Source organism: Pelecanus crispus, chromosome 2 (assembly GCF_030463565.1).
Source record: "Pelecanus crispus isolate bPelCri1 chromosome 2, bPelCri1.pri, whole genome shotgun sequence".
In the NCBI taxonomy this organism is placed as follows: Eukaryota; Metazoa; Chordata; class Aves; order Pelecaniformes; family Pelecanidae; genus Pelecanus; species Pelecanus crispus.
The window spans coordinates 136,503,506-136,525,842 of NC_134644.1; the positions used below are offsets into that span (position 1 = coordinate 136,503,506).

The 22,337-nt window shown below is 37.9% G+C and overlaps 1 protein-coding gene across 3 annotated transcripts; it reads right to left on the reverse strand.

Annotated features, from left to right (window-relative positions):
• Nucleotides 1-333: 333 nt before the first annotated feature.
• On the reverse strand, nt 334-22,096 carry MYBL1 (MYB proto-oncogene like 1). 3 transcript variants are annotated; one of them, XM_075705154.1, is made up of 16 exons: nt 22,041-22,096; nt 18,156-18,258; nt 17,958-18,029; nt 14,820-14,912; nt 13,562-13,782; nt 11,571-11,754; nt 11,271-11,345; nt 9,656-9,760; nt 8,172-8,405; nt 7,489-7,857; nt 6,859-7,001; nt 6,318-6,432; nt 4,547-4,663; nt 4,356-4,460; nt 2,253-2,432; nt 334-462 (listed from the first exon to the last, which is right to left on the reverse strand). In XM_075705154.1, exons 1-16 carry the CDS (start codon nt 22,058-22,060, stop codon nt 334-336), a joined length of 2,265 nt encoding a protein of 754 aa, XP_075561269.1. In that variant the 5' UTR covers nt 22,061-22,096. The 3 variants fall into 3 exon arrangements, with proteins under 3 accessions (XP_075561269.1, XP_075561268.1, XP_075561267.1); XM_075705153.1 differs by having other exon boundaries at nt 18,156-18,261; XM_075705152.1 differs by lacking the exon at nt 2,253-2,432 and having other exon boundaries at nt 18,156-18,261; nt 22,041-22,060.
• Nucleotides 22,097-22,337: the final 241 nt, after the last annotated feature.

The window sequence follows — 22,337 nt, forward strand, 5'->3', positions numbered from 1 at the left end:
AAAAGAATAAATATGAAAAATAGACCTAAAAACTGTATGTTGTCAGGACTGCAATGTATTTTACCATTCTTTATCATATTTTAGGGTGTTACTTTTTTAACATTTAAGAAATTCATTGCAGAACTGTTTGTACTATCCCTTCGTAGAGAATACAAGGGCTTCATGTCTGTTCTTTGTCAGTCAAAAGAAGAAAGGAAGCTTTAAGGTAGCTTTAAGGTTTCCCTTGGCAGACTGTCTCAAAGTAAAGACTTAATTCAAAAGTATTGTGCTGGAATTGCCTTCAACATTGTGTCAGTTTCAACAGAAAGAGATGGTTGTCAGTTACAGTGACCATCACAGTATCAGAGCCCGTGAAGTGCTGTTGGTAGCCGTGTATGTGCTCAGGTATCTTCTTGCTTGTTCAGTCATGATAAGCTGGTCTTCTGTTTTTCCGTAAACAACCGCTTCCCATTCACAATTTGACTGCATAAAATAAAATTCAGTGAAAAATATTCTTTTAACTTACTAAAATACTTGAGCAATTCTTGTACAAACTTTCAAAGTAATAAATTAGCAAAGTCCAGCAATACTGTATTTTACTGAGAAGGATTCAGTTCTACAATACAATACCTAAAACCTGTGACAAAGCTCCCTCTCCACCCCTTAATCCAGCTCCCCAGCAGCGCATCTGTGTTATGCTTTAAGTTCTAACACACAAAATGAAAAACACTCTTAAAAGGAGACTAGTTCAACAACTGACACATAAAAGGGAAGTTAGTTAAGTCATCTTCTCTTTGGATATCTTCCCCTTTAAATGTGCTAAGTTCAACAGTCAGAAAAATACATTATTGACAGCTGTCTGGAGACACCAAGGAAGGCAAAATGGTTTGGCAGCTGAAAAAGAATACTGTGAAGGACTTCACCAAACCAAAGTGGCAGCTGTGGAAGAACGGTCAGATGTTTTGGGAATATATTAGAAATGGCAAAGGAATTAGGAATGAAAATAATGAACGGAAGAATAATTGAGCTGCTAGTGCTGCTTCTTCCATGAAGCAAACCCTGCACCTTTACATGATTTATTGAATCTCAAGCGGATTTGTAGCAGCTCTAAATTGGACCTGACACTAGCAGATTGTAGCATAATGAAGAATGCAAGATTCTCTCCCTCCCACACTGAGCTAGAAACTGATCCAAAGGATCAGTTCCACATATAGATGCACAGAGAAAATTAGCCATTTGAGTTTCTCTATAAATTTAGCAGGACTTGATTCATGGAAGGGACTTGTGGTTAGAAAGGCCACTAAACTGAGAGGGAATTTCTCAGGGGAAAGAGCAAAAAGAGAAAGATGGTTCAATGAGAATATTTGTGAGTATAGTATGACTAAGCTCTACTTTTAAGTATTTTTAAGGGCATAGTTCTGGGCCAGACATATGTATTCACCTTTGCTGCAATTCACAGCAGTTAATTCTTTTGTTTTGAATATCACAATTAAATGAAGTTTGCTCTTCCTTCTCATAAGGATCAGAAAGTAATACTGTTGTCTCTGTACTTAAAAACACATCATTGTTAAAGCAATTAAGTGGGACATGGAAGATCAGGCTCCAGGTGCCCTGCCTTTTTTTTTTTTTTTTTTTTAAATTAATACAGAGCTGTAGATATTCTGAGGAGACATAAAAACTTTATACATTAACTCCTTATGGGGCAAACTGGAACAGGTACCAAGTCAGGGCAAAGAGAATCTTTCCCTAAACCTGGCAGTCAAGACACACACAGAGGAAAAACTAGGTCCCACAGTTTTAACAGTATGGAAAATATATGGATGTACAAGAACAGGCATGTTACAAGAACGATTACCAAACAGAACCTGTGAATGAACTCTGCTTAATGAATCCCACTGGGTTTATTACAAAGTAAGCACCAGCCAAATTTGAGAAATTTAGATGCTACAGAGGTTTAGTTCGCACCAAGTCAAGCTTTCTTACTGCTAGACTTGGGTACCCAAACCTGTTTTGTAGGTCTACCCTATCATGATTTTTTTCCCCCCACATTTAAGTCTTAGAGGCCACTCAGTGAAGCATCAGGGTTCTGTTTAAAGAACTTAGCTACGAATAAACACTTTGTGGGCAAATGACAAGAAATTAGGATCGTGGAAACACTGACCAAAACTAGATCACTGAATTGAACAAATCTAGACATTATTACAAGACAGAAACCAAAAAGAAATTCTTTGTTAACCTGCTAACAAAACTAACAGAATTCTTTGCATCCAGACCTGAAGAGCTTTCTCCTTTTTGACATTTTTTGAAGCACATGCATTCAGTTTCTTCTTAATTACTGCATTTGCTTTGTTTGCTGGATTTGTATCCTGGTTTTCTGATGTCAGGTTACATCTGTTGTCATGTATTTCCAACAATGGTATCATTAATAAAGATGTGGTATATGCATTTTCTGACTATTGACAAAAAAGAGGGTAGGGAACAGGAATAATAATTAGTATTTAATTTAAAAAAAAAAATTCAACTGCTGTGATCAGAGAAGCAAAAATGTAAACAAACCAAATACTATCAGAAAGACCCTAGGAAAGAATCTGAAAAGAAAAAGTACTGAACAGTATACGAAGAACTAGCCTGGTCTATACTGGGATTCATAGTTGATACCAAGCACAGTAAAACACGTAGCTGCTAGCATGATTTGAGCATTACTGAGTAGACTGTTTCTTTCATATAAAGCCATGCTACAGCTGATCACAGAACAGTTTTAAAGAAAAAAGCTTGTAATTCACTTCTAGTACAACCCTTGTGAAAGTACAAGGAGAATGGAGTAAAAAAAAATTAAGATCACATCACTATCAGGGGGACGAACTTCTTTAAGAACTGAAATAAGCACTGGATGGATCATTCCAGAAGAGTTTCATATGTTGATGTTTATGGAAATAAAAAGAAATTAATCCAGCTTCACTATAGCAAGGCAGAAGAAATTTATATGGCAATTTTAGAGAGCAAAATTAGATGAGAGTAACAGTGGCATAAGTACTTGTTGGCTTACAAAACCACCCCATTATACTGCATTAAACTACCTTTACATATTTATTCTATCTTAGACCTTACTCCTAAGTTACTGCCATGTGGACACACAATTTCTGCTTAAGGACTGGTACATTTGTCAATTTTAAATCAGATACTACCGCTATCTCTCTCGCTAAGAGTGAATGTTCCTGTTGCAACCATCATCCCTCATTAAAATGGAGGAAAAGCAATTTTTCCCAGTCCACTGCCTTTAATATACCACAACATCATAGTGTATCTTGTGTTTAGCTTAATAACCTGCACAATATAGCATGTCATAACAAGACATTACGAAGAGAACACCGGGCATTTTGTTTCTGTTTTGAACGGCTGCAGCAATGCTGCTCCTCACAAGACAGAGATGCTCCTGGGGAAGCGGGGAGTTCCCACTAGGTGGCAGAGCGCCTAACACCCAGCGCACAGACACGGAGGCCTGGCAGAGTCTACGAGGCATTTCAGAAGGGAATTCAGAAAACCAGCTACAATAATCAGAAAGGGGTATGACTTAAGCACCTGTTCTTTTTAAGGACTTTGGCTCCTACCGCTTGAATACAGCTTTATACCTGATCAGGAGTCACAGACATTTCCTCCTTCAGAATTAAACACATGCATACAATTACGTAAGAACTAGATTAGAATAAAGTTTTCCTACAAACTACAAGGCTAATCTATTCAATCACTCAACTGGAAAAATACTGGGCTACTTTTTAAAGGAATGAGGGACAAAACCAGCCCCATCTCTGAACTCTTGATGTCCTGGTTGATGAGGCACAAGTATTCGAATTCCTTCAGGCAGAGGAAGACCACAAACCTCATCTTCTACATGCTTGATATTTCTTAAAGCATTCCCCTACTATGTGAAGCAGGAAAAGGAAAAACATGCTGCCTAATATGCAATTAGGTATCTTCAGGACACGTCTGCCAGACTGTCAAGCATGCAAAACACAGGGGCAAATGCCATCTTCCTGGTGTATTACAGACAGCTTCAGTGTGCCATATGTGCTAAAGTTTATAGGTAACCAGCACAGAAGCAGCTTTGCTATAACAGCAAATCTGCAAAGCATCCACATTCCTTTAGTGGTCCTGCTCTGAAGACCTGAAAGGAAGAAGTCATGCATGAATTCAAGCCCAATGTTCAACTATGGTTTGAAGTACTTGAAGTAGTATTTCAAACTGAAGGCGATTCTCACTTTCGAAATTTATGAATCTAGTCTCAATCCAAACACTTTATTTTAGTTGACAGAATGAAAGATACTCAGTTCTATATTAATATTGCTGCCAGTGATGCCCTTCAGTAGTTTAATACTTACCTGTGCATCTAAACTATTATCTTCTGTGAAGAGCTGGGCACCAACCTCTTCTTTTTCCCATGGATCTAGGACCAGTGATTTTCTGACTTTTTTAGAAGAATTGTGCTGCAATAAACATTTTGCAGAGAAAAAATGTAAAATGTTATTTAAAAGCTATTATTTCCTATTTGAAATTATTATTGTAATGTTACCTCCTGCTTGCAGCTTTTATACACAGTGTCATCTTCCTCCTTGAGGAATATATCTGTTCCAGTTTCCTCTTTCAAAACTTCCCTAATGTCTTCCTCCAAGAATGCAAGTGGTTGTGACTAAGTTAATGAAAATTGGAGGAGAAAATACAGGAAGTCTATTAGTTGCCAGTTTTTACCTTATTCTACTTTTAGCTAATGCGAGCCAGAAAAGAGATCTGGCAAAATATAGCAACAGATAAAAGGATTTAAGCTATTGCAGTTAACAACTACAGATCAACATTTCAAGGCTATGCAAATTTTTTAATTCCCTTTACTCCATGTTATTTCTAGCCAGATAAAACATATACATGCACACAGTGCCTCAAAAAATGCAAGGTAACATTGAAGACGACATGCAAACTACTACTAAACACATAAACACATATATGTGTGTATATATATATACACACATGCATACAAACATACTAAAAAACTGTACTATAAAAGTATGACTGTTGTTGGGAAAGGAATTCATATCAATCTTAACACTAATCTTTGAATAAGACATTGATAGTCCTAAGTACAGTACAGAATTTCACTGAAGCCATACAGATGGCTCCTTTGTGTACCAACAGGAGAAGAATTCCCTTAAGCCCTCAAAATTTGATTTTGAACAGGAGGTTAATAGTGGACAGAAACAGGAATGCCAAACCACTCCATTTGCATAGCGAGAGACTGCGAATCTATAGGGTAACACAGATGGTGCCAAGCCCTGTGGCAAAGTCTGAGCTACCTTCTGTGTTTGCAGAAAAGAAGTAGTCAATATATATTGGCTGGAATTTTTTCAGAACTTGAAAAGCATATGTCTACTGAATTCCAAAAGTTATTATGCATTAACATACCTTAGCTAAGCTTGGAAGAGAGCAAAATTGAATTAATTTGGAACAAACAAACAAACAAAAAGGTAACATTATCCATAGTCAACCAAAAAAAAGTCTTCTGTGACAGCCAGAAGAATCAGAGGAATCATGAATTGCTATATTAGATTTTGGGATTTAGGATGAAGGAAATTGTAGACGTCACTCAAGTAAGCCCCTAGGAAGGATAAAACACTTCCAAACATCTTCCCATCAAAAAAAATTCTCAGAATACTAGCATGCTGTGGTAAACATCTAGTTTCAGGCCTAGCACTGTAGAAGAACCAAAACCAGAAAACAACTCAGCTCTTACATAGTCCAGAGGATTCAAAGATAATGCAGTTTTTCAAATCAAATGTGAAGGTTGCTTAAAATAACGGTCAGTCACATTCATCTGCACCAGTTTGTTCTTACTAGATTATCCAGTTGGAGGACCCACACCCATTCACTCTCTCACTTACAATTTTTCTTTTGAAAAAAATAGAATGTTGAAGTATTAAAATTAAAATCTCAGACAATGATGTTACCACCTTGTAAGAGGTACAGTGTTAGCAAGGCTACACGAATTTAAAACAACTCACAAATGCAGAACCAATGCATTTAAGATTACTATGGATCAAATTATTACATGTACCAAATACCATTCAAAAAGACAATGCCTCCACACTACACTGAAGAATACTAGCCTAACATACAAAATCTAAAACATTTTTGATTCACATTCTAGCTGTTCTCTAGGATAATATGGAATGCCACTGGAACAACAGCATTGTTAGAAAATGCTTTCTAAGATCATGCTGAGGTTTACAATATCTCAGAAACAAGAGGGCATTTAGACTTCAACAAAGAAGAAAATAAACAATGTCATCACATACCGTAAGTTTGAGGGGACCATACTTTTTTTCCTGAGCAGCCAAAGCATTTTTAAAAGGAGTTGGCGTCCTTGGTGTTGAACCCAAAAGAGATCTTCTAATTGTGGGAGTTCTAAAACTATTCAAGCATAGAAAAGTGTTCAGACATGCATTTTAATATTTTACTTTATCAACAGTACAGTTGTAATACAACAATACAATAATGTAATAACATTCATCTAAGAAACATTTTAAAATACCTTAATTTACACAACAGATATCATCACCATGAATCTGAAAGTATTAAGATCACCATAGCATCACCCCAGCTATATTAAACTGGATTTTGTTCAGTATTTTAAACAAGGAAAAATTTTAAGTGAGTACAAGTCACTTTCTGTTAAGTTAAAAACAGGAAGCCAGTTTGTTTGTACACACGTATTTAAGTGTTACAGGTTTTAAAACTCATTCACAGTATGCATACAGGTAGACTAATTTCTCAATATTTAGAGAAACTTGGATTTGTTTGAGCAACACCACCAGACGTTTAATGTAATAATCCTACCCCACATTTTCCTTTTGATCTTTTGGTGTCATTTCCTTGTGTAGAGGAGTTGTAATAAGAACTTTCTGCCCACAGATTGGAGTCGATGTAAATGCAGGATTCTCAAGGTTAAATTGTTCATTTCCAGAGCAAGTATTGAAAAACTAAGCACAAGAGAGGGAAGAAAACTAAGCCACCTTAAAGGACAAAACTTCACCACTGTACTGAGCAGTAAAAAAATTACACGTATATATCTGAAGGATTTTTACTGACAAACCCCAATAAACTATTCTTGACTTATACTCCGAGACATTTGCGATATTTATTGCTGAAACCTTGATTTTCTCCTTAAAATCCCTACTGCTTAATTAGGTCACAGAGACAATAGGTCTCTATCAACAATTATTTGCATGAGAAAGTGTGAGCTGAGACATAAGTCGCCGCTCCCCTCCCCCAGTTAGTCTTCAAAACAGAGGAAATAGGTTATTTAACAATTTCTTTTTAATATATCTACCCTTATGCAGATGTTTTAATAAGTTTTTGGACATATTTGTTTAGGCTACAATGTATGGCTAGGGAAAAAAGTACTTGTAATTTATAATCCACCCACTGCAGTCTTCATAGTTAAGCCATATTTAAAAATAAACTCACCTGTGATGGAGAAAATGGTAGTGTTTTCACTGGTGTATGCTTTAGTGCAACATTGATGGCATCATTACACAAGCCATCATTCAGTTCATTAACTGGTGATTGCCCAACACGCAATCTCTTTTTCTTTCTCAGGATAGTAGGTGGAGTGCTGAATTTAGTTAAATTTGGGGTTGTTGGAAAAACTGCTTCTTCCTCGCCGCTGATGCTACTGTGTTTTTTGCCATCAAGCACAACGCTGACATTATACTGGCACTCAGCAGCCCCTTCATTGTGTTGAATCCGCATTAGTTTTACCGGAGCTGGCTTGACAGGAGATGCAACAACTTCTGAAAGCTCAAAACTGGTGACATCGCTCCACGCTACAGGATCCTGTAAGGCAAGATGCAAAACACTCAAACACAAGTAGGGTTATCCAGGATTATTTCACAACATCCAAGCCAATCTAACAGCTCTCTACCTCCAGAAGCCATATAATGAATTATTCTCCCTGTATCTTTCACACAGTCCTAAAACACTGAATATTTTCAAACACAATTCTTTTAAAACAGGCAATAAAATAAATCACTCAATATGGGCAAAACTACAGACAAGTACAGAATAAGGTAATTTTAAGAGTATTTTACACATATTGTGTAAGCTGATTTTCCTAAATAAACATTTTTTTAGAATAAATACAGACTTACAGATTCAATAAGCTCTAGCGTCTCTGCAAATTCTGGAATGGTTTGTAGAGATGATAACATTGTGTTTGCTTCCACAGCCAAATACTTAGGTGGTGAATTCTGCTGAACAGATGTGCTGTGGGTCTCATCCATGCTGTAGAACTCACTTGTTTGTTCCCCAAGGCTATTTAGCGTATTAGACACACAATCTTCCATGACAAAACTTCCAGACCAACAAGGTAAGTTTCCAGCTTGCTAAAAAGTATGAAGAAACATGTTAATCTTATTCAACTTAGAAGGTGAAAAGAGTCAATTATGTGACCACGGAGAGGAAAAAAAAAAAAAAGTATTATATGGAAAGACTAAGCATAGCTATTAATTTTTGCTTTTTAAAACTCTAATTATCTGTTTGCATTAACGCAGTTAGTCTTCTCCTTACATTAATATACTCAACATTCTCAAATTGTGTAAGATTTTTATCTTACCTCTCATTCATATCTTATACATGCTTATAACTTAGACAATTATAGGTTGTATTGGAAGCCATCTCTGATGCAAGTTTCCTGTGTTCCTGAACATCAGTATATTAGGTAATCATCTTCACTACAGAACACAGGTATATTTTAAGATTAAAAACTGTTTCTAGAATGTGAAATACTTCCTGTCTGATCAGGTCTTTTTTTTTAACACAGATTCTGCATTGATAGTTTACTTAACTTCTAAATGGTTATCCCATTTTAGTACACTACTTAGTACTCAAGAAACATATTTCAATTTTCACTGGAAATCTAGAAGCAAAGCAGATTCCACTAGATAAGCAGAACGTTGCACTGTTTCAAGAGAATGCCAGGAATAGCTCCACCACAAAAAAATGGAAGTTCACCTGTAATTTAAATTAGTGATCAATATGGTTGGGTTGGTTAGGTGTCTGATGTTGTTCGCAGCCCTCCGTTCCTGAGGAAATAAGTGACTGTCATCTGCAAGTTTCCCTCATTCCACTGAAGTACATGTATATTTTGTACAGTGCAAATTTGCATACTGTTTGTCATGTCCAAATGTGGATATTAAGTATTGCAAGCACTCACACAGAAATTTGATAAAAATGTAATCTACAGGATATTTTGAAATCAAATAGGGCAAAACCTACGTATTTTTCACCTTTCTCTGTTGAACAGATGATTGACATTGCTGATCTATAAAACTGAATGGCGGTGATATCAACAAATGTGCTACCTCTTTAAGAAGATAAAAATATGGGTTCTTAGGAACAACTGCCAAATTGCAGGTCATATTTCTGCTGTTTTCACAGTTTAGAAAACTACACTAAAAATAATGTGCCTCAATTCTAATACATAGACTTTGTTTTACAACCCAACAGCCATAGGTTTGATTTTAGAAGGTCGGGTAAAAAAACACCACACAAAACCAAACATCCATTACTAAATTGCTGAGGATTAATCTCAGTAAAGCATATTCAAATATTTACAGAAATTTACAATTCTTACAGAAGACACTCGTTTTCTTCTGATTTCATTCTCTGCTGACATAAGTAGCAATTCAAGCTCCTTTATTTTCTTTTCTTTATCAGGGTCATCATCAATAAATGACTGCTGAAAAATTTAAGAAAGAAGCCATTACTATTTTCCATCTCCGCCACCCCTCCACAGTAAAGTTTCTACATTATAACACAGTTACATTTTTTAACAGAGATCCATGCATAGCAGGAACAGAGCTGTTCAAGCTGTATCATATTTTGTAATACAGTAATCACTCGCAAGTGAAACAATTCCAGCAATTACCAGGAAATTAATCCAATGTTAGGTGGTATACAAACTAATATTTTAACAGGTTTCTAATATGGCCTGTAAATGCTCAGTACACTGTAGCACAGTTCTATCTGTAATAGAAGCAACAATGTTGGCACCTCGGTAGATGTGCCTGTGTTTTCATGTGCTTTCTAGAATTTTGAGTTATTTATCCTCACTAAGTGTGCAAGATAGTGTTTCAAATCAGCATTTGCTGACAGAGTATCTACACAAGCAATTCTACCACTACTATCAGAAAAGAAAATTAACTAATTGGTTTTGGTTGGTTGGCTGGTTTGTTTTTAACGTCCTTAAAACTTTCCATTATTGCTATAAATATATGTAAGTGAGGATATGTGCCATGAGTTTCAAAACTGGTTATAGTCCCCAGTTTAGTGGGATTTCAAGAAGCAGAAATTATCTTATACTTTTCTGTATAGGCCAGTCCAGAGTGTCAAAAGCCATATGAGGCTTTGTTATGATTTGTATTTTTATACAGAGATCAGGGAAGAAAATGCAACATGAAACAGATGACCTACACAGGGAAACTTAAGGTTAGGTAGAGTTCTGCAGAATGCCTGTAACACATCTAGGACAAACAAAATATGTGTTATTCCCTGTGTCAAAATAGTTTTTTTATTAATTTCAAATTCACAAAAATTCTTCCAGGAAGTCATATTACAAACCAAGGTCTACATTCAATCTGCAACATATGAAGAATTTCAGATGTATTCTAAGTGAGCCCAAAGGAGCAAAAGGAAATAAATATATCCAATTTTTTGTTTTGTTTTAAAGTTTCTCAATACTTCAGCATTGAGAACGTTGCAAAAGAGCATCTTCAACTGATTAACAGAAGTGTATCAGTCAGAAAAAAATAAAACCTACTGAGAACAAAAAAGCACACCCATAAGTGTAAGTTACAGTAAGTTATTTGAACTGAGTCTTTCAGATAGGGTTATATTTATTACATATATAAAGCAGTAAAATCTGGTCTTTAAATCTCTCAGAAGCTAGGTAATACTAACAGGTCATAATTTTACCTACATCTTTAACTAGCAGACTATGTTTTAAGCCATACTTCTGTCAGACATAAGCACAACCGTTGTGTTTCTGGGATGTATAAAGACAGCTCCTTTTTTCCTACCTAGAACTACCAATTAAGCTAGCAAGCCTACTTACAGAGGAACACTTACATAAATTTACGTGAATGATAAAGATTTAAAGACATTTTGAAGTTACAGGTTTTTAAACTCTTCATTTTACAGCATAATACACAGTACATTCACTTAATTTACAATGCCCGTTAACAATTTACCTGAACTAAGTTGGAAGAAGCTGAAGCATGTTCTAGACAGCTGCCTTCTGGTGAGGCATACTGGTATGCAGGAATCTAAAAAGACACAAATCATTTTACAAATCCTAAAGAAAAGGAGGCTATAAAATTATCTATAGTTTATTATACATAAACTATTTATTATGGTTTACAAATCCTAAGTTACCATAATATCACAAAAATACTCAACAGATCTTCATTCTTTCAGATTTGTTTCTCATTTCAAACCCAATAAATTATTTGAAACTGGGAAATACTAATTATTCTGTATTTTGAACTTACATGTGTCTGAACAGGTATGTAAAATTGATTCTGAGTGTGCAAGTGTTCCACAGTCAGACAAGGTTGGGGCTGAAGTTTGGATGAACTAGCTCTTTCAGACTTTATACCATCTTGTAAATATCCTTCCTGTTCCACCTTTCTTCGCATTGTTGAATTCCAGTGATTTTTAATCGAATTATCAGTCCTAAAATCAAAGTGTACAACAGTGACTGGTTTCCATATCTCAAAGTTTAATATATGGCATAGTTTACAGGGTTTGCACAGTAGGTTAATCCGAAGCCACAAATCCAGAAAGCTCCAGCAGCTTGGACTGAAAGTTCTATATCAGTGGTGTTTTGGCATAATGACTAGAAATTTGCTCTTTTCAAAACTTCCTTCTACTAAACTTCAAGTTTGCAGGAAATTACAAGAGAAAGCCTTGGTTCTAGCTATTATCATAGGTGAGAACCTTTTTTCTTGGATACTCAGAACAACCATGTTTTCTCTGTCACTACATTATTTACCCTCTGCTACACATTTGCAGAATGTGAAGCTAAGGCAATCACCCTACTGTCCCATAGCATAAGGGCACTGTGGCTAGTGTTTGCCACCGGAAGACATCTCTTCTGAAAAAAAAAAAAAAAACAAAAAACCGACAGTCTGCATTCCCAGCTCTGAGTTTTATCCGCACTTTTGTGGAAGAACATCCCACTACCTCTTGGTGCCCTTGATCTTGTATGGGGAAGGCAGGCATGGCAGAAGACCAGTACCCATTGTCACTCCCCTTGGAAAAAAAAGTGTCTGCAGTTTGACAAGCAGGCTGAAATCACTTTTAACACTAGACAAGCATTAAGGCAAGAGTAGAGTTTGAATGCATTACAGTCTAAAATACTACCAATATTATTACTAGCCTTAGAGAGAGGTACACAGAAATAAAAATTGCTTTAAGACCCATTCTTCATTTAAGCTCAACTCCAAGTATTCCCCTTTTTCATTTCACTAGTATTAGACTCTTTACAAATCTTCTAGGTCTAGAATCCAATCTTTAGCTAAGAGTCTCATCTTGGATTTATTTTCAACAGATAAGTTAGTGAACTAGGAATGCCTCTGTCCTTACAAACTCATCTTCCCTCCCTGAAGTTCTATTAAGATGCAATCCATTCCCTTCCCGTTTCTCCAAAGGATTTCCTGTGATTCATGGATCATGAACTTAATCAAAATGTCAAATTTTTAAACACACATCTCTAAGGACTCATTCTCCCAACATTCCAAGTGCTGACACTCCTTAGGCACAGCTAGACAGTCACCTCCTGAACACACAGACTGCATTCAGAGGGGGACAGCTTAACATTGAATTGCAATTAACAATGCAAGGTAAAAAATTTATTTCATTAAACTCTTTATACACTAAAATTTTGTTTTCCACAAGCATGTAAGTTGGCAATCACACTTGAAACAAACATAAGAAGAACAATGCATACAATTAATTCTTAACCTAGAGACTACGTGGTAACCAACTAGCTTTGCAACGCATGACTCCTAAGCCTGGACTTTTGAAGGTTACTAAGATTCTCTTTTTCGAGTGTCCTGTTTAACAAAGTGTTCCACAGAAAAAAAAAAATATAAAAAAATTTCTGATCTTAAACCAAAAAGAAAGTCACCCCCAAATGCATATTAATGAAGGCACTTTGATATCAAGTCATAGGATGTTAAAGCATTCTTCCACTATTACTTGCAGTTACTCTTCAGCTCTACTACAGTTTTTTCTAAGCGAACAGGAGGATTTTTGAAGGAACCTGCAGAGTGTTAGAGGTCTTTTTATTGGGTTTATGGCTTTAAATGCAAATAATCAAATGCAAAAGATGTTAAAAAATTTCAGTATCTATCAAGATAAAGATGTTGTGATGTAAGTTTCAACAGATGCTCTCTGACTAACAAATTACATTGGAAATAGCTGTGCGATGACCACTTTCCGTATTCCAATATTTAACACAAATAGAGTTGAAAAGCACCTTCCAGGAAGAAGTTTTGCTATTTCAGCCCATCGGTTTCCCAAACGCTTGTGAGCTTCATAGATTATTCTGTCCTCTTCTTCTGTCCATGAAGACTTTTTTACCTCAGGATTGAGATGGTTATGCCATCTCTCTCTGCATTGCTTGCCTATTCTTCCTTTCAGGTGTTTTGCGATTAGAGACCAGCGCTTTGGACCATACTTCTGAACTAATTCAATAACCTGGAACACAGATGAAAGCCTGTTATAATTCCAAACCCTCATTTCCCTAATCAAAGACTGAGAATACTGATAAACTCACATTTTAGAATAGGATTATAACAGTCAACTTGATAAGATACTAGGCCTAAGGAGGCAGATAGTGACCTGGGTTTTTTAAAAATTATTTTTCAAGAAATCAAAAAATTGCTTATTAACTCCAAATTCACTGTGTTTAGAATATAAGTATATATTGATGAAAACATTCCTTTTGGAAGTTTCTATTGCATAAGCTGACATTAGGAAAGACCAAAAAAGAAGCTGGTAAAGATGCTTGGTTTGATTTTTTTCAACATACATATGAAAAAACCCCACACCTCTACTCCCAACCTTCATCCCATTTCTGCATGTTTTTACACATTAGAAGCGTTTTCTTAAAAGCCTAATGAGAAATGTAAAAAAATAAATCAGGAAGACCATATTCACAAGTTGACAAACACTAGTTTTAAGTATCTTAAACCAGTTTTAAACAGTGAGAATAAGCAGTCTATTTGAAATATTGTATGTGAAAGCTATATGTGTGCCTCCCTGCAGGGCAGTCCAGATTTTACATGCAAACAGCTGCAGTGTGGATTAACAGAGACAGGGAGGAGGAGCCTAAAACACCTTTGCTAGCTTCTTTAACAGTAGAGTGAAATAATTTCCCTTATTCCCAAGCCCTTTAAGTCTGATGGGTTTGAGGAACAAAAGATGTAAATGAGACCTTTGATCTTTACTGCTGTAAAAAGATCTCCTCTACTTGGTAAGCTAGAGTAGTTCAGCTAGCAATCTGAGCAAAGGGAAATGAAATGCTTGAGCAGACCAGATATTCCATCTACTTAAGAGCAGCCGCATTTTTTTTTCCTTCTCACACAGCATAATGTAATGTGATTATCTATGTCACAAGATGCATCAGACATCATCTTTGTGGGGATAAAACTTAAGAAAAAGTACACATTCTTAGCAGTCATAAGCCAATTTTATTACAGTAAAAGAGTACAGTATCAATTAGTTTTTATTACCCTCTGATCTTCTTCTTTAGTCCAGGGACCTTTAATCAATTCTGGGTTTAGTACCTTCTGCCATCGATGCTGGCACTGAAAATCTGAACGATTCTGAAATAGTTTTAGAAGACCGGTGTAGCTGTTAAACTCTTGAATACATAAAACTGTAAATATTAGCTAGCCAGAATTATTAGCTTGTTTCAAATTAAAAGCCTTATTCGGCCCTTTGTTCTAAGTATAATAGTTGAATTCTCCCTTATTATTTCTTCTTCCATTTGCTTATAAAAACTCTTCTCCAGAAAAAAACAGCTTTGCACAAAGCTCTAACCTAATTACTTCAATGTTCTTACTTGATGATCAAATTCAAAACTTATTCTTCTTTAAAGAAGAATTTAAAATTATTTTTGTGCTCATTACTCCATACCTTCTCTGAACTTTATGTGATTGACATGCTTTTGACATAAAAATTTCTTTCCTTATATGGGTTACAGATTAAAGGAAATGCTTTAATGAATAAACTTTTTCTAAGTCTCAAGTGAATATATTCTCAGCTCTTTAATACAGTATTAAGGAAAACAGATTTATATCAAGTTTAGCTAACACATACAAATTAAACAACATTGCTTTTTCTGCTCAGGACAGATGGTGCTTTTCTGCAGCTTCACTAAGTTTCTTTTGAAATATTGTTCCCAGTTATGAAAGAGAAGTAAGCTTTCACTTGGCCTCCTAAAAAACTGTCTGTAGGAAAATTTGGGACTCTCAGGGTAGTTGATCCAATCCTTAGAAATACGCAGATAAGAGCCTGTCCCAACACAGCATACTAGTACGTCTTTTATAACACTGGGACATGATGATTTATTCTCTTCAGTGTAAGCTGCTGGATAGCAAATACTGATTTCAAGGTTTTGCTGGATTTGTCTACCAAGTAAAGGCATTACCATGTTTAACTTCATCTTAACAAGAAGCAGTCTGCAAGACCAGAAAAAACACCCAAAACACTGACATATCTAAAATTACATTGATCACAGTACCTTCAAGTTAATCACAAGTAGACACTGTATGATTAAAAGCACACTAGAGTTTGTTACAAAACATCATTTCCTGGTGGAGACAAGCTGTAAGAGAGACTCAATATAGGATAGCTGTTCCCATTTTTGATGAAAGAAAAATTCTGAAATTGTGGCCTTTTGGTGTTTTTGCCTTCCAGACAATTTTCAAATCATGACATATTTGGTGGAGAAGAGCAGAACAAATAATGGAACGGAACAATAAAGTAATTTCAGGTCTGCCTTAGACACATTAAATTAGAAGAGAATACAAGCTGCATTCCCTCTCGAGAGTCACCTTTAAGCTATCTTCACTTTTTTGGGGCAGAACAGAGGGAAGGTTTACTTGTGCCCAGTCCAATAGTGAAATAGGGTTCTGCAAACATGGCAGTTTGAGTGCCTTTACATGCTAATAACTTAAGATACACTTGGTTTTCCTAGCAAAAGACCATCAGTAACAAGGTAAGTGCTAATTATGCCAGCCTCTATTATTTGGCTTTGTAATTTGAACACTGCAGTAAGTGACCCAGAGAGGCTGTGGAGTCTCCATCCATGGAGATATTCTAAACCCAACTGGACACTGTCCTGAGCAGCCTTCTCCAGCTGACCTTGCTTGAGCAGGGGGTTTGAACTAGGTGATCTTGAGGGGTTCCTTCAAACATCAGTAATTCTGCAGTGGACAACCTGATCCTCCATGCATGTTTCCCAGGATAGCTGGGGAGCCTTTTTTCAACCTCACTTGGGCCAAGCTGAAGAATAGCTTTCTGTCTCCAGAAGCATTTGTTGTCAGCTGGAGAACTTTTTATTAAACTGTTACATCTGTTAAATGCAACTCCATACTACACCTGCAGATCAGTATCACCAAACATTGTATTTGTAAACATAATATAAAATACTATAAAAACTTTTTGATATTTGATATTATCTCTTTCTCCTCCACCATTCACTCATTTCACTGCTTTTTGGAAGGGGATAATGTACATGTAAGGAACAGTGATTTGCTTATGCACTCCTTCAATTTAGAAGCTTTGAGTTCGTTCCCTGATACCTATACTTTGCCACCTGGGGAGGGGAAAAAAAAAAAATCAGAAGCACCACAGTTGCACAAATACCGGTAATGAAAAGTTACAGTTGTTCAGCATTTAGAATTCAAGTTTGTTTTTACCTATTTACACAGGAATTTCATACAACCATATCATTCCACTCCATATTATAAGAGCCACAAAGGCGGGTGGGTGTAATTTTTTTATTTCTAACATTTGATTATTCAGTATCACTTCTAGGTAGTGATTTCAGCCTTAGATTCTAGCTATGTTTTTATAGTAGGCATTTTACAACATTTAATCAGAAGAGACAGAAACATCATCAATTCTAGTTGTAGGTATTTTCTACCAGTGCAGCTCACACAGCTGAGGAGTTATTTAATGTTTGAATCAACAGCTCCTTTACACATTCCACCTGACCATTGGAACAGAACAAGAAATTGTAAGTGTCAGTAGGAAGCTTCCAAGAAACCTGCTAAGGTTCCATTCGTAGCAACTGAAGATTATCACTGGGTGGAAAGACTTATGTATGTTAAGGCAGCAGACATCACTGTAAAAAAAAAAAAAACCACAAACCACCCACAAACCAAAACACAAAACAAACAAAAAAGACCCCCCAAACACCAAAACAAAACCAAAAAAACCCCCACCACCCTTTTCCTAAAGCGTTTAAGAAATTGATCCTGCTCCTTTCAAGCAATCTTTCAGATGCAACCCACTCTCCTATCTGCTTCAGAAGCAACCTGTGAACTGTAGATGTAACAACCATAAGTGATGCAACCAATAGCAAGCAGGAATATATTCCAGAATGAAAACAAATAGCAAGTGTGGACAGAAGGTACTGATTATTTTTGATCATTTCAGACCATCACTTGAGCCCCAGCCTGAGCCAAAAAGGTTCTCCAAGGCCTGAGCTAGATCTCAAGCCCAATTTACAAGCATCCTTTAAAATATTTTTCACTATTACGTGTTTCTGATTTCTTTTTCACCTCTTTTCCAAACTAGACATATGACCAAAGTAAATAGATATTAAAAAGGAACTTAACTGAAACAGAGGTTCAACTTACTTGTAGATGACTAGCAATGAAAGCCCAATCATCCGTACCATTTTGTTCCACCAGCTTCTTTAGCCTTTCATCCTGTTAAGACATAACCTCAGCCAATAAATGTTGCATGCTATGCCAATAAGATACTAAATAATAACATATTTCATGTGCTACCAGTATCATATAGGAATTAAACTAAAGCAAAGAAAAAAGTATTACCTCATCACGTGTCCATTTCACCCTGTTACATATCTTCTTCAAACCTTTTTGCTGTGGTACTTCATAGTCATGATCCGCATATTGAAGGTCATCATCTTCCTCACTGCTGAGTACAACGGAAGAGCCAAGAAGATAGAAACAGAGTTTAAATTAACTCTGAGTAACTTATTTTTTCCTAACTACTTGTAGCTTTTTTCCAATCTGTACGTATTGTTCTAAAATTACATCTGGAATTTGCATGAACATAAGATCTGCCTCCAGCAGTGGCCTATATTCACCATGTCAAAGGAACAGAATTAATTTTCATTTCAAGGCCACGTACTGGGATATGGACAGATAATTCATTCCAAGTCAAGACTTAAATTTGAACCAAAAGCTATTGTTTAAGATCATGTTTTTGTAACACATTCATGAATCTTTATTTTACATGAATGAGCTTATAAGATAAAGTGGTTTGCTAGTCTGCAAAATATATTCATGTTCCACCTCCATAACTCAAACAACAAACACAACAAGGGTGCCAAATAATTTAGCATTAACTTAAAATCTCAAGTGGGCTCCTGCCTTGAATAAAAGCGTTTCCTCAGTGCTACAGGAATTAGATACAAATCTTTGAAGACAGAAATGTTCCAGCAAGAAGTAACTACCTATCAGTGTTGACCCTCTAAGTTAAGAGTCAGAGGGGCAGGAAGCCAGGTAACCTCTGTGACTCCATGTAGATCACACCCCATCTACTGGAGAAATGCATACTTCACAGCCTTGGCAAACAAAGCCTTACAAACAAACACCACAAGGGAAATGTTTCATGGAAACATCACTTAAACTTATATGTCAGTGACTCATGTTAGACAGCATAAATTCAAACACATGTGGAAACCCAGGCCTAACAACAAGATGAGCAGTTTTTCTGCCTTAGTTATAGCGAAGACACAAAGAAGAGACTCCCATCCAAATACACAGCTTTAATTAAAAGCAGTTTCACCCTGCAATCTTAATTTTTCTCCATTTTATTATCAGTATAAATCACGATATAAATATCATAATTTCACATTCAAAACTAAATGTATTAGTTCTGCCCAGCCTTGAAAATTAATTCCATTTTTCAACCAAAGGTTAAAAAAAAAAATCATTTCCCAGTAATGGAATGAACTTGTGGTGGTGTCTTAAGAACTGATTAGAAGGCAGATCTCCACATTATTTTCCAGAACATGCAATTCACCCACACAGGATGGTGATCAACCACTTATGTATCTTGGTTGTTTCCTCATGAAGTATGTTCTCTGTGGCTAACGTGAATATATGGTCATTCAAGAAGAGCACTACCTACTTGAAAGCATTACTATGAGATAGTATGTACCCAGGTCTTGCAGACCCAGTGTATTTAATGTTGCTTCTACATCCTACACCACATCTGGATTTGCCCTACTTAGCTTCATGATGCAGTAGAAATAGTAACATGTAAACATATTAAAACTTTATGGAGCCAGTGAAATACAAAGCAGTACACTTGTTGAAAGGTCAGCAGCAAGTTTTTCACAGTACTTCCACAGGTTCTCGACAAACTTCAGGAGCGTATCTTGGTATTATAATCCCATTTCATACCTAGCAAGCCATACAACTTACTTATAACTAAAATTTGTCCTTGTGGTTAAGCTGTCAACACAATCTCCTTGCCCACCGCACAGCAAACTAGTTCAAGAACAGATTCTTCAGTTACGTGAGAAGTCACAGGGATTTTAAAAAAGAGGAAGGGCTCCGGATACACGGCTGTGGTGCTGACAAGACCACCAGTACTTGACAACATGGGATCCCGGCTGGCAGCAGCGGTTAAGAACCCTGCACCTGGAGTTCTCCAGAGGCACGTGCATCCCACAGCCAAACCGGCACAGCCGCTGGCCGCCTCCGTGCGCTCCATGGACACGAGGGCCAGCCGAGCGGGCCCTAAACCCTCTTGCACCTTGATACCACATGAATAACTGCTTAGTCTTTGGTCTGGCTTAGAAGAGTACACCAGTAGATTATACAAAAAATATACATGAATGGTTGGGACTACTAACTTAAGCTTTCAATTAAAAAGAAAAGATTTTCAAACATGTTACAGTTTATTTGACAATTCTTTTGCAGTTAGGAAACTGTGCCACAATACTGCATGAAAGTGGAACACGGCCACCAAATTTCATCAAATAAGAGATCTGGAACAATAAGGTATTTCATGAGTTCTGCGCTAGCTGTTTTTGCAATTCTGCATTGAGAACCATTAAAGGAAAAAATTAAGCTCCCAAATGCAAAAACCAAGAGCAGTTTAACAAGATAAAGCTTAATTCCATTTGGTGCAAAACAACTATACTTTGTCCTTACTCCACACCTAGATTAACAGTCTTGAAATCACCTTTATGTAAACTGATAACTAGAATGATTTAGTTTTGGAGATACCGTCACACACTGACACAATATTCTTCTAGGGCTACTGATCTCTAACCAAACCTTCCTCTGCTATCCACAACCAGCTGTATTTTCAATGATGACATCAAAGCACTCCATAGCCATGAGAGATAATACAAGCTAAAGCTTTGCAAAGATGAAGCAGGGGGCAGTCTCTTAAATTACAAAATGCAGATTAGGAGTAACAAGAAACATTCTCCCTCTGAGCTGATTCTTGCAGATACCTAAGTACAGCTCAAGCAGTTAGCTTCTGCAAGCAAAGCCACTTAGTGAATCTTTTCCTCCTTACACAACTAGAACCCCAAAGTACTGCTTTCTTGGTTTAGTTGCAGTTTTGCAGAAAAAGATTAACTTACAAACTCTTTTCATGTCAGAGGAAAATGCAGAGGCAGTTCTAACACCTGTAACTGTGAAACAACCCCCCCATTCCATGAGAAGTACGCAGTCACAGTAAACCCCTGATGCCATAGGTAATTCACACATTAATATTACTCAGAGTATCCTTTCCTTTCTCAATCCTAATCCTTCTTTTACATTTCTTTATCAATTTTCAGAGTTCATATTCTATTTAGGACAAGAATAATTATAGCAATAAAGTAGTTCACCAAGACCCACCTTCTGAATACAAAGCAAAGAAACACCCATTTTCATATCGATAAAACAAAAGATGTATCAAAACCATCTGGGGCTGCTGCTGAAGCTCTTGAGGAAAACATTCTCTCTCAGGAAGATTTCAGGCCAGATTATGAGATCCTCAATCAAAGAATATGCCAAATGAGAGCAAGTAGGTGCATTTAAGATGTTGGAAGAATCAGCAGGCCTGAACATTAACTTCAACTGAACAGCCCCAAACCTTACATCAAGGCTTTGCCAAAGCCACTCAGGAGAAATTGGGTAGTATTACTCCAGCCAGAAAGAAAGTAACCAGCAGGAAAAGCTACTGCGGAGACAAGGCAGTCATTACTGACAGGCTCAGCGACCACAGCGAAGAAAAGCTAAGGAGCTGCCTAGGTAAGGCACGGCAACGATGGTCTGAGCAAAAGCACAGAAGTGAGAGCAGCCCCTAAGAGAGAGGCGAGATGTATACCCGAGAGCTGGTGCTCGCAAGCCCGAGGGATGACAGATACCTGTGCGGGTGCCGGGCGAGGGAGGAATCAGAGGGCGGAGGGAGGGAAGGAGGGAGAGAGGGAGGGAGGTGGGCAGCGGCACCCGAGGCCGGGGAGGTGGAAGGCGGCCGAGAGCTGCGCCAGCACAGCTCGGGGGGGGGGGGGCGGCAGGGACGGGGCGGGGCGGGCCGGGCCGGCGGCGGCACCTGGCAGAGATCCCGGGCCGCGGGGGGGTACCTGGGCGCGGGGCGGCGGCCTGGAAGGCAGCGCCTGCCCGGGAGGGGGCGGGGGGCAGAAGGCGCAGGGAGCCCCGGGCCGGGCCCGCAGCCACACTCACCTGCGCGGTCTCTTCGCCATCCTCGGAGCGCACCATAGGGGGGGCCGCCGCGGCAGCGGGGCGCGGCGCGGAGCCCCCGAGCCCCCGCCCGGGCTCCTTCTCTCACAGCCGGGCGGCGCGGCAGGGCGGGCGGGGGCGGAGAGGGGCACTGGCGGCTCAGGAAAGGCTTGAGGCGGGCAGGGCTCCTTCGGCGGCCCCCTCCTCCCCGCCGAGCTTCGCGGTATCCGCAGCGCCCCGGCGGCCGCCCTCAGCCCCGGCCCGGCCGGGCCCCCGGCGCGTCAGGCATGGCTCGGCCTG

What these genes read in the sequence shown, in the direction of transcription:
- MYBL1 (XM_075705153.1), bottom strand. Translation starts at nt 22,060, where the DNA reads ATGGCGAAGAGACCGCGCAG. An exon ending in TCATTGCTAGTCATCTACAA is followed by an intron (nt 14,913 to 17,957) that starts GTAAGTTGAACC and finishes AAACTATTTCAG; the next exon opens with AATCGTTCAGATTTTCAGTG. An exon ending in AAAAGGAGAAAGCTCTTCAG is followed by an intron (nt 463 to 2,252) that starts GTCTGGATGCAA and finishes TATTTTATGCAG; the next exon opens with TCAAATTGTGAATGGGAAGC.